Source organism: Podarcis bocagei (genome assembly GCF_964188305.1).
Source record: "Podarcis bocagei genome assembly, chromosome: 12".
Lineage (NCBI taxonomy): Eukaryota > Metazoa > Chordata > Lepidosauria > Squamata > Lacertidae > Podarcis > Podarcis bocagei.
The window spans coordinates 7,915,973-7,927,724 of record NC_138137.1 but is presented as its reverse complement, the minus strand read 5'-3'; the positions used below and the strand labels follow the sequence as shown (position 1 = coordinate 7,927,724).

Here is an 11,752-nt window from a genome sequence, read left to right as displayed (position 1 = left end):
GAAAAGAGACAGTTGTTTGTTACATTAATTCAGTTTTTTCAGCAAGCATCATTCCGCTTTAATATACTTTGCATTCACAGCTGGTGTAATTCCTGCAAACTCAGTGCTTCACTTTGATGTGCTTTTGATCGACCTTTGGAATTCTGAAGACCAAGTTCATATTCAAACTTATTACAAGCCAGAAAATTGCACAAGAACGATCCAGGTGTCTGATTTTGTAAGATACCATTACAATGGGACATTTCTAGATGGTACACTGTTTGACTCGAGGTAGTTAATATATATTTCTTTCTTTTTATTCATGTTTTTTGAGGTCTTGATTTTTGAGGGCTTCTGTGAGAATTTCCATAAAAATGTGCATGAAAATATTTTGTTGGCAGGGCTGGGAACAAAATCTATGCCTGAGGCTTAGGAAAACCACTTCCTGTCAGTATAAGACAACATTGGACTCAATAAACCAATGGTCTCTCATGCCTGCTATAAGGCAGCTTCAAATGTTCAGCTTTTAACCACTAAAGCAATAGGGAAAGAATGTGGCATATTTGGTGTCTTTGCCTTTGTGCAACTAAGTTTTGTTGTTTTATACTCCGTATACTTCTAAAATGGTTTGAAACAAAATGCATATCGGTCTACGTTGATTTCACTCTGCCCAACTCTTCACATTTTTTCCTGCTTCCAGTGTTAAAAAGGAAGACGCTGGCTATGAGTAACTTGCTTTTTTGTTATATTTTCAGCCACAATAGAATGCGAACATATGACACTTATGTGGGTATCGGTTGGCTGATCCCCGGTATGGACAAAGGTCTCCTTGGAATGTGTGTCGGAGAAAAGCGCATCATCACAGTACCGCCTTTCATGGCGTATGGAGAAGACGGAGATGGTAAACGCCAAATTTGTTTATGCTGGTCTTGAATATTAACACAAATGCAAAAGCAACACACTGGCTAATAACTGGTAAGGTAAAGGGACCCCCGACCATTAGGTCCGGTCGTGGCCGAATCTAGGGTTCCGGCGCTCATCTCGCTTTATTGGCCAAGGGAGCCGGCGTACAGCTTCCGGGTCATGTGGCCAGCATGACTAATCCGCTTCTGGCGAACCAGAGCAGCGCACAGAAACGCCATTTACCTTCCCGCCGGAGCGGTACCTATTTATCTACTTGCACTTTGATGTGCTTTTGAATTGCTAGGTTGGCAGGAGCAGGGACCGAGTGACGGGAGCTCACCCCGTTGCGGGGATTCGAACCGCCGACCATCTGATCAGCAAGCCCTAGGCCCTATGGTTTAACCCACAGCGCAACCCACTTCCTTTTAAGACTCCTGAGAGACATCTTCCTTTGAGACTTTTATAGGACATTTTCCTTTGAGAGACGGCTTGGTGTTCCTTGCTATTCATTGACTTGTTTGACTCCTCATTTGACTCTTATATTTACAACAACTTACAGTCACTTGTATATTTTGTGAGATGTACTGTATGATATGCACTTTATTTTGAAGTGGCGTATTAGTATATTTTGAATGACATTGTAATTAATTATATATCCACTACCAGTTATTAGCCAGCGTGTTGCGTTTGCATTTGCGTTGATTGTTACATTTTGCAACACAGGGGTTTGTGTTTGTCCATGCTAGTGGCTATTAGGCAACCCTGAGAAACATAAATCAAGAGAAGATCTTTCCACAGAATTTGAACTCATAATGTTTTGTGTAGGAAGCAACTGATCAATCAACTCAATATCTGATTGCCCAAGGAATGTTCATCTTTAATCTCAGTTACAGCTTAATTTCTTTCAACTTTCTTTTATTTTTTTCCAGATAGAAAATTGGCAGAATAACCAGACTGCTATTAACAAAATGGAAGTTATTTTTTAAAATTCCTGGAAGCAGAATCTCTTATGTTAATAAACATAAGTTGCTTTAGAATTGGCGGGGGTGCAGAGAAATGAAATGTATATTATAGCATGGAATAGATGTGGGGTTGAGGGTATGTATATATGTGGGGTTAGCTTGAATTTCTTTCTGAATTCTTGTGTTGACTTAAATGCCTACCGTACACCTTGATTATAGGTAAAGAAATCCCGGGTCAAGCGTCTCTGGTCTTTGATGTGGCTCTCCTAGACCTCCATAACCCCAAAGACAGCATTGCTGTGGAACAACAATATGTGCCTGAAACCTGTGAGCGTAGAAGCCAAGTAGGGGACTTCCTCAGATATCATTATAATGGTACACTTTTGGATGGGACATTGTTTGATTCTAGGTAACCACACTGCTAAACACACGTTTCCTACTTTCTGTTTCTTTCTCTGTGTGTTTTTATAGCTCTGTTCTGCTGAGCATTCTTGAAAGGTATTCTAAGTAGCTTGGTAAATGTCTTCAATAATCAATCAATAAATAAGACTAAGAAAAAGTTTTAAAAAGTAGAGCAATGGTTCCAACGGATGTGGGTCATCCGGAATTCTCATTTTTCTCTGTTTGAAACAAGAGATTTAAGTAATAAATGCACAGAAGATGATGGCATAGATTACTACATTCAACAAACAGACAGAAAAGCACAGCTAATAGGACCCCAGCACATAAAGTAAACACATTTGGGAAAATTTAAAAATACTTCCTATTTCTCCTCTTGAGTAACTTTACTGTATAAATGTTTAGTGGGTTTTCCACTTTCCATGATAATAAATGGGAAGCAAAAGTGGATCTGTACTAAAGCTAGTTTATAATAACTTGTACAGTGAAAACCAATTCTTTACGTTTATAGCATGTTTTATCAAAACATGTCAATGTGCAATAAGAATAATATCACCAATCAAAACATTAAATCCTTTGCTTCTTTCTGTTGTGGATAATTGCTTTTGGACATTTACTTCTGGGGCACATGATTTAACAAAGAGCATCTGTTTCAATAAACCTAAAAGAATAGAAAAAATTAGTCATTGCATCCCATCTTAGCACTTTCTGCTTAGATTGGAGATAACAGATCTCTATGCCTGATGTTATATGACATCAAGTGACTGACAGATGGGTGTGGTTTGTCCAAAACATCATTGCAGCCAAATTCAGAGGCATGGTGGACCTATGTGCACAGTGAGAGGTCCTCTATTACTTTGTTAGACCCCCGTGCTATTTTTGCTGACATACTTGAAAGATCAACATCTTTCAAACAGAAAAGATAAATTACTGTTTCAAATGGTACTAGCCACTAGAATTGTCTGTGCAAGACAATGAAAGAGAAAAAAATCCCCTTCATAAAAGCATGGCTACTTTGAGTAAGATCATATGGATTATGTCGGTTAGACAGGGAAAACAAGGGTTTAAGAAGTTTGAATCTGAATGGGATCTATTTAGGAATTTCTGGAATAAAAACCAAGGGATGACAAGACACAACCTTATGTCATGAGAGTAGTGTCTCTGGATTGGATGACATTAATATGCTATTCGGGCTCAGTTTTTTATTTTGTATTTTTCATACTACAAAGTGGATAGCTTTTCTAGTTTTGTTCATCTTACGTGACTTCTCATTTTGCTGCTATACGGTATATTAAAATATTTTTCTTGTCTATGCGATTGGTCTGCTCAGTATTGTTTAAGGTTACTTCACCTATCCGTTAATATATTTGTAATCCTGTTACCGTATTTTTCGCTCTATAAGACACACCAGACCACAAGACTCACCTAGTTTTTGGAGGAGGAAAACAAGAAAAAAATATTCTGAATCCCAGAAGCCAGAACAGCAAGAGGGATCGCTGCGCAGTGAAAGCAGCAATCCCTCTTGCTGTTCTGGCTTCTGGGATAGCTGCGCAGCCTGCATTCGCCCCATAAGACGCACACACATTTCCCCTTACTTTTTGGGAGGGAAAAAGTGAGTCTTATAGAGCAAAAAATACGGTACATATTTGGCTTGCTTTTTTATTCACAGTTGAAGTTTTACCATATTATACACATTTATGTATTTGTTTTGCTAGCTTAATTTCCTCACTTCTTCAAGTCACACTTAGGTTTGGTGCTATTATAAGACATGACTTCATCAGTTTCACTACCCCCCATTGATACTTCTGTCTGATGTTTTTGCTGTCAAGCCAGTAAGCTATGGGCATATTGATAACAATCTTAGTTAAGCAAAGGTTTTTACTTTTTGCCTGTAGTTATTCACGGAACCGAACATATGATACCTACATTGGGAAAGGTTATGTGATTGCTGGGATGGATGAAGGCTTGCTTGGCGTGTGCATTGGAGAGAAGAGGAGAATAACCATCCCACCTCACTTGGGGTATGGCGAAGAGGGAAGAGGTGAGTACTGTTTTTAATTCAGCAGCAGTGCCCTCTAGTTCAGTCATTCTTTTACTTCAGCATTTAAAAGATTTAAGGTCCAGTGCACTGCATGGAATAAGTTTGTTGGCCTTCCATCTTCCATATATATACACCGTATTTTTCGCTCTATAAGACGCACCAGACCACAAGACGCATCTAGTTTTTGGAGGAGGAAAACAAGAAAAAAAAATCCGAATCTCAGAAGGCAGAACAGCAAGAGGGATCGCTGCGCAATGAAAGCAGCAATCCCTCTTGCTGTTCTGGCTTCTGGGATAGCTGCGCAGCCTGCATTCGCTCCATAAGACACACACATTTCCCCTTTTTAGGAGGGAAAAAGTGAGTCTTCTAGAGCAAAAAATACGGTGTGTGTGTGTGTGTGTGTGTGTGTATAAATTAGATTTCTTTTGTTATAGCAAATTGCAAATACAATTATCCAGTTTTACATTTTACAATTCCCTCCCTCCCATTGACTTCCCTCGTCTTCCCCTTCTGGTTTGTTACATTATTTGTTATCTTCAGCATATTAAATAACTTTAAGTGTTATTGCATTGTCTTTCTTCATATTTTACTTGAATAAAATTGTTAATGTTTCTTCAAAGGCCTTCCATCTTTCTGGTTAGAAGATAGGAATCAGTGGAAGCTGCTGTAGCCCTCTCTCCTGGCAAAGCTTCAATTTGTGCTTGCCTTTGCTTTGCAGAACTTCTCAGCTCTCCAGTTTTCTTGTTGGCTCCTTGTTTACAAAAAAAGAGGCGTTTCCCCTTCTTTTTCTCCTTCCGCTCTTCTGTTTACTGCCGTTCCCCCACTCCCACCCGCTTGGGCTTTTGCTCAGTGGCTTCAGACCAGCCGAACACCTATTCGGGTGGTCAAACAACCCAAAGGAACCTTGGCATTAGCTGCAGGGCAAATGCCAATGCCAATGTAGTCATTGACATATTGTAATCATATTTGTGGTCTGTGTCAACTCCACTTTCCATAAGCAAGGTGAGTGAATTCTCTCCTTTCTGCCCAGATCCATCCACAGTGCAGCAGCAGCATGGCACAACCTGAACATCAGGCAGGTGCTCAAAATTTACATCAAGCCCACATACAAACAAACTGACCCCGTTTGTCTCCTTTCACCTAGGCCAGCCTTTCTCAACCTGTGGGTCCCCAGATGTTGTTGAACTACAACTTCCATCACCCCCTAGCTAGCAAGGCCAGAGCTCAGGGATGATGGGAGTTATAGTCCAACAACATCTGGGGACCCACAGGTTGAGAACCGCTGACCTAGGCAGTTTAGCTAGGCGGATTAAGGCTTGCATGGCTCTGGTTCATGAAGCTCTCCACCTTACCATATCTTCTACTGGCACCATGGCCCCTTCTGTTACAGCATCTGCCCCAGGCAGGCTGCTTTTTCCACCAATGCACCAGTATAGTAGTCCTGCCATGTGGCCACTTGGTCCTCACCTAGCCTGTTCACACTCCACTGCAAGATCATGCCTCAGCTGAGACTGCTTTTTTTGCTTAGGATGTTGTTGTTGTTTAGCTGTTTAGTCGTGTCTGACTCTTCGTGCCCCCCTGGACCAGAGCACGCCAGGCACTCCTGTCTTCCACTGCCTCCCGCAGTTTAGTCAAACTCATGCTGGTAGCTTCAGCAACACTGTCCAACCATCTCGTCCTCTGTCGTCCCCTTCTCCTTGTGCCCTCCATCTTTCCCAGCATCAGGGTCTTTTCCAGGGAGTCTTCTCTTCTCATGAGGTGGCCAAAGTATTGGAGCCTCAGCTTCATGATCTGTCCTTCCAGTCAGCACTCAGGGCTGATTTCCTTAAGAATGGATGCGTTTGATCTTCTTGCAGTCCATGGGACTCTCAAAAGTCTCCTCCAGCACCATAATTCAAAAGCATCAATTCTTCAGCGATCAGCCTTCTTTATGGTCCAGTTCTCGCTTCCATACATCACTACTGGGAAAACCATACCTTTAACTATACGGACCTTTGTCGGCAAGGTGATGTCTCTGCTTTTTAGCTTTTAACTAGGAATACTGAAAATATAGATAATTATCTCATGTCTCACCATCTCTTGAAAGTGCATGGAATTCGTGCTAGTGGAAAATTATCACACTTGCCAACCTCTGAAAAGCCCCTTTCATAACATTTGAAGATGACCAAGTCTCATTTGTGGAGTACATAATTTTAGTACATCAGATCAGTTCTTTACTGTAAGAGCAGAAGGGTGGCTGGCTTCTTTTCATATTTCATATCATTTATTGTTCTAGGAAAGATTCCGGGATCTGCTGTGCTGGTCTTTGATATTCATGTGATAGACTTCCACAATCCATCTGACTCTGTGGCTATTACCACCCATTACAAACCTAGCAATTGCTCTGTTCTGAGCAAGAAAGGCGATTACCTGAAGTATCACTACAATGCTTCACTCCTAGATGGCACTGTGCTAGACTCAACGTAAGTATGTAGTTTAGCAGCAAAGAAGAATAGAGGCATGAAACTGGGAATATTTTGTGCATGTGGGCCCACCCAATCACTTATTTCTATAAATTTGCTTTCATCAAGTTACAATTGGTGAGAGAGTAATGATGAAGGGAAAGGGCTAATCAGACTGAGGGATTTCTGGATTCTGGGGTCACTTGTCTTAACAAATTTTCTGCATGGTCCAACTTGCAATGTATTTCTTAAAAGGTAAAGGTAAAGGGACCCTTGACAGTTAAGTCCACTCACAGACGACTCTGGGGTTGCGGCACTCATCTCGCTTTACTGGCCGAAGGAGCCGGCGTACAGCTTCCGGGTCATGTGGCCAGCATGACTAAGCCGCTTCTGGCAAACCAGAGCAGCGCACGGAAACGCCGTTTACCTTCCCGCCGGAGTGGTACCTATTTATCTACTTGCACTTTGACGTGCTTTTCGAACTGCTAGGTTGGCAGGAGCAGGGACCGAATGACGGGAGCTCACCCCGTTGCGGGGATTCGAACCGCCCACCTTCTGATCGGCAAGCCCTAGACTCAGTGGTTTAGACCACAGCGCCACCCGCATCCCATAATGTATTTCTTAGAAAGGGTCTATTAAGAATTCAGATCATCACATAGAAATTGGAAATGGTAAATGTCAAAAGGCTAGAGGAGGTGGAATTTTGATGTTACATTGGCACATCCTAGCTTATGAACTACTATTTTCTTCTTTCAGGTCTAGCCTTGGGAAAACCTATAATATAGTGCTGGGTTCTGGACAGGTTGTATTGGGAATGGATATGGGTCTCAGAGATATGTGTGTTGGAGAGAAAAGAACAGTTATTATCCCACCCCACCTTGGCTATGGAGAGGCTGGAGTTGGTAAGTGAAGCTAATAGTGATGCTGATGTGTTCATTGATTCATGAACAGCTTTGAAGTAGTGTATCCTCCATGCAATTTAAGTAAAAATATTAGTCTAAAAAGTATATTCACAACATGAGATGTTGAGAATATAGCTGTATAATGATATTATTATTATTATTATTATTACCCCCACCATTTATTACCCACCCTTCCCACCAAGGTCCCAGGGCGGGTTACAACAATTAAAAACACAATATTAAAAAGTTTAAAACTTAAATTTATAGAAATGTGTCCTAAAATTATACACTTCAATTTTTAAAAGCTAAGGTAAAGAGGTGCATCATATTATATTATATTATATTATTATATTATATTATATTTATGGTTTTCTCTCAGAATGAAAATAGCCCAAATTAATAAAGCAATGGGGAAAGGCTATACATTCTTGTGAATTAGCAAACAACCTTACCTTAAGTGCAAATAGTCACAAAGCATAGTGTACCTTCTAAGATAAAGAATACGTTAGCTATATTTCTTTTGGATCCTGCAGGCTTTATTTTCTCATATTTTAGCTTGCTGATGTTTCTAAGCCAGTGGATGAAATGTGAACAATTTGTAATAACTGCACAATTTGTGAATGCTGGGGGTGGGCCAAATTCCAAAATGCTCCTACATAACAGAAATCTTACTTTATTTTTTGTTATTTACTGTTACAGAAGGAGAAGTGCCTGGTAGCGCCGTATTGGTTTTTGACATTGAACTGTTCGACTTGGTGTCTGGCTTACCAGAGGGTTATATGTTTGTATGGCATGAGGAAGTCTCTCCTAATCTCTTTGAAGAGATTGACAAAGATAATAATGGAGAGGTTCTTCTGGAAGAGGTAAGGTTTTGGCTAGTAAAGCTGCATTGGGAAAAAATTCTATAGGAGCTACTAAGTTCACAGACTTACTGTGAACATACAGGACACTGAGTGGAGCCCCAGTCTTCAAGCAGTATATTTAAGATCATGTTTCTCTTCTGACGCAACATCATTTAGGGAAAATTAAAGCAATTATTTCTACAGAAACAAGAGACCAATGTGCTTCTAGGTCTTGAGCACAGGAGGGAGATGCATAATCCTACTCATAGAATAGCTACTCCAGTTAAGAGGATCTGATTGAAGCCCAGCTTAACTGAATGTCTGTGACATAGGTCCCTAACAAAAAATCTCAAAGGGTCAGGACTCAGCAGCTGTTACAGTAGTAATGGATGCAAACACTGCTTATGGGAATTTCCCAATTCCTTTTGGTTATTTGAAATTCCAGCAGAGGCATGCACCTTGGAATTTAAGTACTAATTTGACACCTGAACCTCTCAAAAGACACATTGGTACCTTGGTTTAAGAACAGCTTAGTTTATGAACAACTTGGATTAAGAACACGGCAAACCCGAAAGTAGGTGTTTTGGTTTGTGAACTTTGCCTTGGAAGCAGAACATGTTTCACTTCCTGTTGAGTGTGTTCCATTTGTAAATGGAGTCCCCTGCTGCTATGGGAAAGCATGCCTTGGTTTAAGTCCAGAACGCTTTGGTTTAAGAACGGGCTTCCGGAACAGATTAAGTTTATAAACCAAGGTACCACTGTACTCACTAGAGATAAAGTATTAACTGGTATTTCCTCAGCACTTTATGTGAATATGAGGGGACAGATGCAAAGGTACCACAACATCCTATTCGCTGGAGTTTTAAGATTAAATAACCTGGCTGCAAACATTATTTTACTTTTCACTAATGTATTTGTTTTTTAAATTGTAGTTCGGCGACTACATCCACGAACAAGTCAAGGCTGGCAAAGGAAAGTTAGCTCCTGGCTTTGATTCTGAAACAATTGTGAAAAACATGTTCAGCAATCAGGACCGAAATGGAGATGGCAAGATAACCGCTGATGAATTCAAACTGAAAGACCAAGAGCCACAGGGACATGATGAACTGTAGTTTGTTTTTAAAATTTGTAGGAGCTAAACTGCTGTCAGAATGTATGCACAATAGAAGTGGTTTGAAATGTGTGTGTGTATACTTAAAAGTGTGGACAGTGAAAATGAATACTCCTGTCTTTGTAAGAGTGAAGTAGGCTAAAGTAAGGGGAAGACTGTGGCATTTTTATAAAACGTGAAATGCCTCAAAATTGGTTTCAGTGACTTAAAAAAAAAATAGGGACACAAATCTTGTGACGTATTTTTTGAGAGGTGGTAAAGAATGTTGAGCTTAGAACAAAAATGTACATTTCTGTTAAACTCCTGCACCACGGCCCTGTTCAGTTACACTCCAACTGTAGTTTTATAATCATCTTTCCAAGGAAGAGAAAATCTTCTACAATGGGAGGAACTGAACTAAATCTTTTTCAAAGCCGTTATCCCAAAGTCAGATGCTAGGTAGCACCATGAGCAGTACTGGAGATGGGGCGTCATGTTTCCCTAAGGATTGTAACTGAAGCTATGAATACAAAAACCATTCACAAAAAAGTGTATATCATTCTTTGCCCTGTATCAGAACATATTTTAATGGGCCTACTCTTGAGTATCACCCTGAAATTAGTCTGTCCTCACTAACGTGTATTATTGAAAAAAGAAAGCAGAACTGTACTAGAAATATGCTGCAATATGCATAATGGTAGATTGTAATTGTGTATACAACATATGGCTACTCCATCTACTTTTTTGTGCAGTGACTCCTCAACTAGAGAACTGTCATAAGTGTACTTCAGAGTGAATCTCAGGTCTCATTTGTGTCTATAAAAACATTTTGTTGATCATAGAGTTGTAGAGTTGGAAGGGGCCATCTAGTCCAGCCACCTGCAAGAATATGAACCTTACGGGGATCGAATCAGCACCACACACTAAGCAACTGAGCTAATACCCTGCGGCTAAAGAGCACAAGAGCATAAATTAAGTGAGTGACCTCCCCCAAAGGGAAAAGGAGCACAAAGCCACGGTCCTCCCACTAACGGGAATGTACAAAGCGTCTTTTTTTTTAATTGTAGAATGGTGCTAGTTCTAAAACTACGACATACCTTTCAAAACACTTTTGCAGTAAGCAAAGTTACGTTTTATACGCTTTGTAATATTATTAATGTCTTAAGGATTTGTCAAGTGTGATACATGCTGTTATTATTTTTATTAAAATAAAATATGGACAGACACATTCTGCACTACTCTTCCTTCGTGTACAGGTGACTGGGGATGGGGAAAGGTTTAACAGTGACAATATTGATCTAAATTATGGCTTTCAATATATATCTGAACTGCTTGGCTAGTTCTGGAATTGGAGCTGGGACATAGGGGTTCAGATCACATTCAAAAGCTCTCTGAAAGGTGAACAAACCATTTATGTAGTTGCAGCCAAACTATTGAGGCAAAGTGTACAGTGTGAATGAGCAAAGCACTGTAAATTAATATTGTATTCTTTCACCCTTTATAATTAACTACAGGCTGAATGTGGGTAACAAATGAAATGCACCAGTTATGAACAGTACTTTAAATAATACTGGCTGCTTTTTGGTTTCTTTTTCCGGCAGAAGGAGAGTGGTGTTTTTTGGTTTTAAGCTACCCCTTGTAAAGAGATGAAAAAACTCCATATCAAAGCTCTCTAGAATTGATATATGTAATTAGCATTATTAGATATCACCTAAAACAATAGAATTGGAATAGAATCATAGAATTGGAAGAGAGGGTCATTTAGTCCAATGCCTTGCAATGCAGGAATCTCAACCTAAAGCATTGTTGAAAGCACTGGGCTCTCATGGGAAACAGATTCATATAGGCAGTTTGTCTCACACGGGTCTGTTCCAAGTAGTAATCATGCATGAGAATGGGGCATGGATCTGCCTGCCTGGTAGCTGTTACAAGCAGCAGCAGCCTGCACCCAAAAGCAAGCCATGCCAATATGGTAGAAGCTCCTCTTCCAGACTGGCAGCTCCACTTGTTCTGGATAGTCTTCTTAAGGAAGACATGGGACTTGTTTTCCTGATTGGGTTAAACAGTAAGCCCGTGAAAGAGTTTTATCTGGTTTGCAAGTACCAAATTAATCAGTCCACACCTTCATTAATGAGAATGCACACAAAATTTAAAAGTTTGGCGTCTCCAACTTTCTTGTTTTGTTCAAAAGAC

At 40.2% G+C, this 11,752-nt stretch overlaps 1 protein-coding gene across 1 annotated transcript; it reads left to right on the top strand.

Annotated features, from left to right (window-relative positions):
• Positions 1-109: 109 nt before the first annotated feature.
• On the top strand, positions 110-10,785 carry FKBP9 (FKBP prolyl isomerase 9). The gene is made up of 8 exons (XM_081165202.1): positions 110-270; positions 735-880; positions 2,064-2,253; positions 4,139-4,284; positions 6,560-6,746; positions 7,482-7,627; positions 8,327-8,490; positions 9,402-10,785. Exons 2-8 carry the CDS (start codon positions 745-747, stop codon positions 9,579-9,581), a joined length of 1,149 nt encoding a protein of 382 aa, XP_081021328.1. The 5' UTR covers positions 110-270; positions 735-744; the 3' UTR covers positions 9,582-10,785.
• Positions 10,786-11,752: the final 967 nt, after the last annotated feature.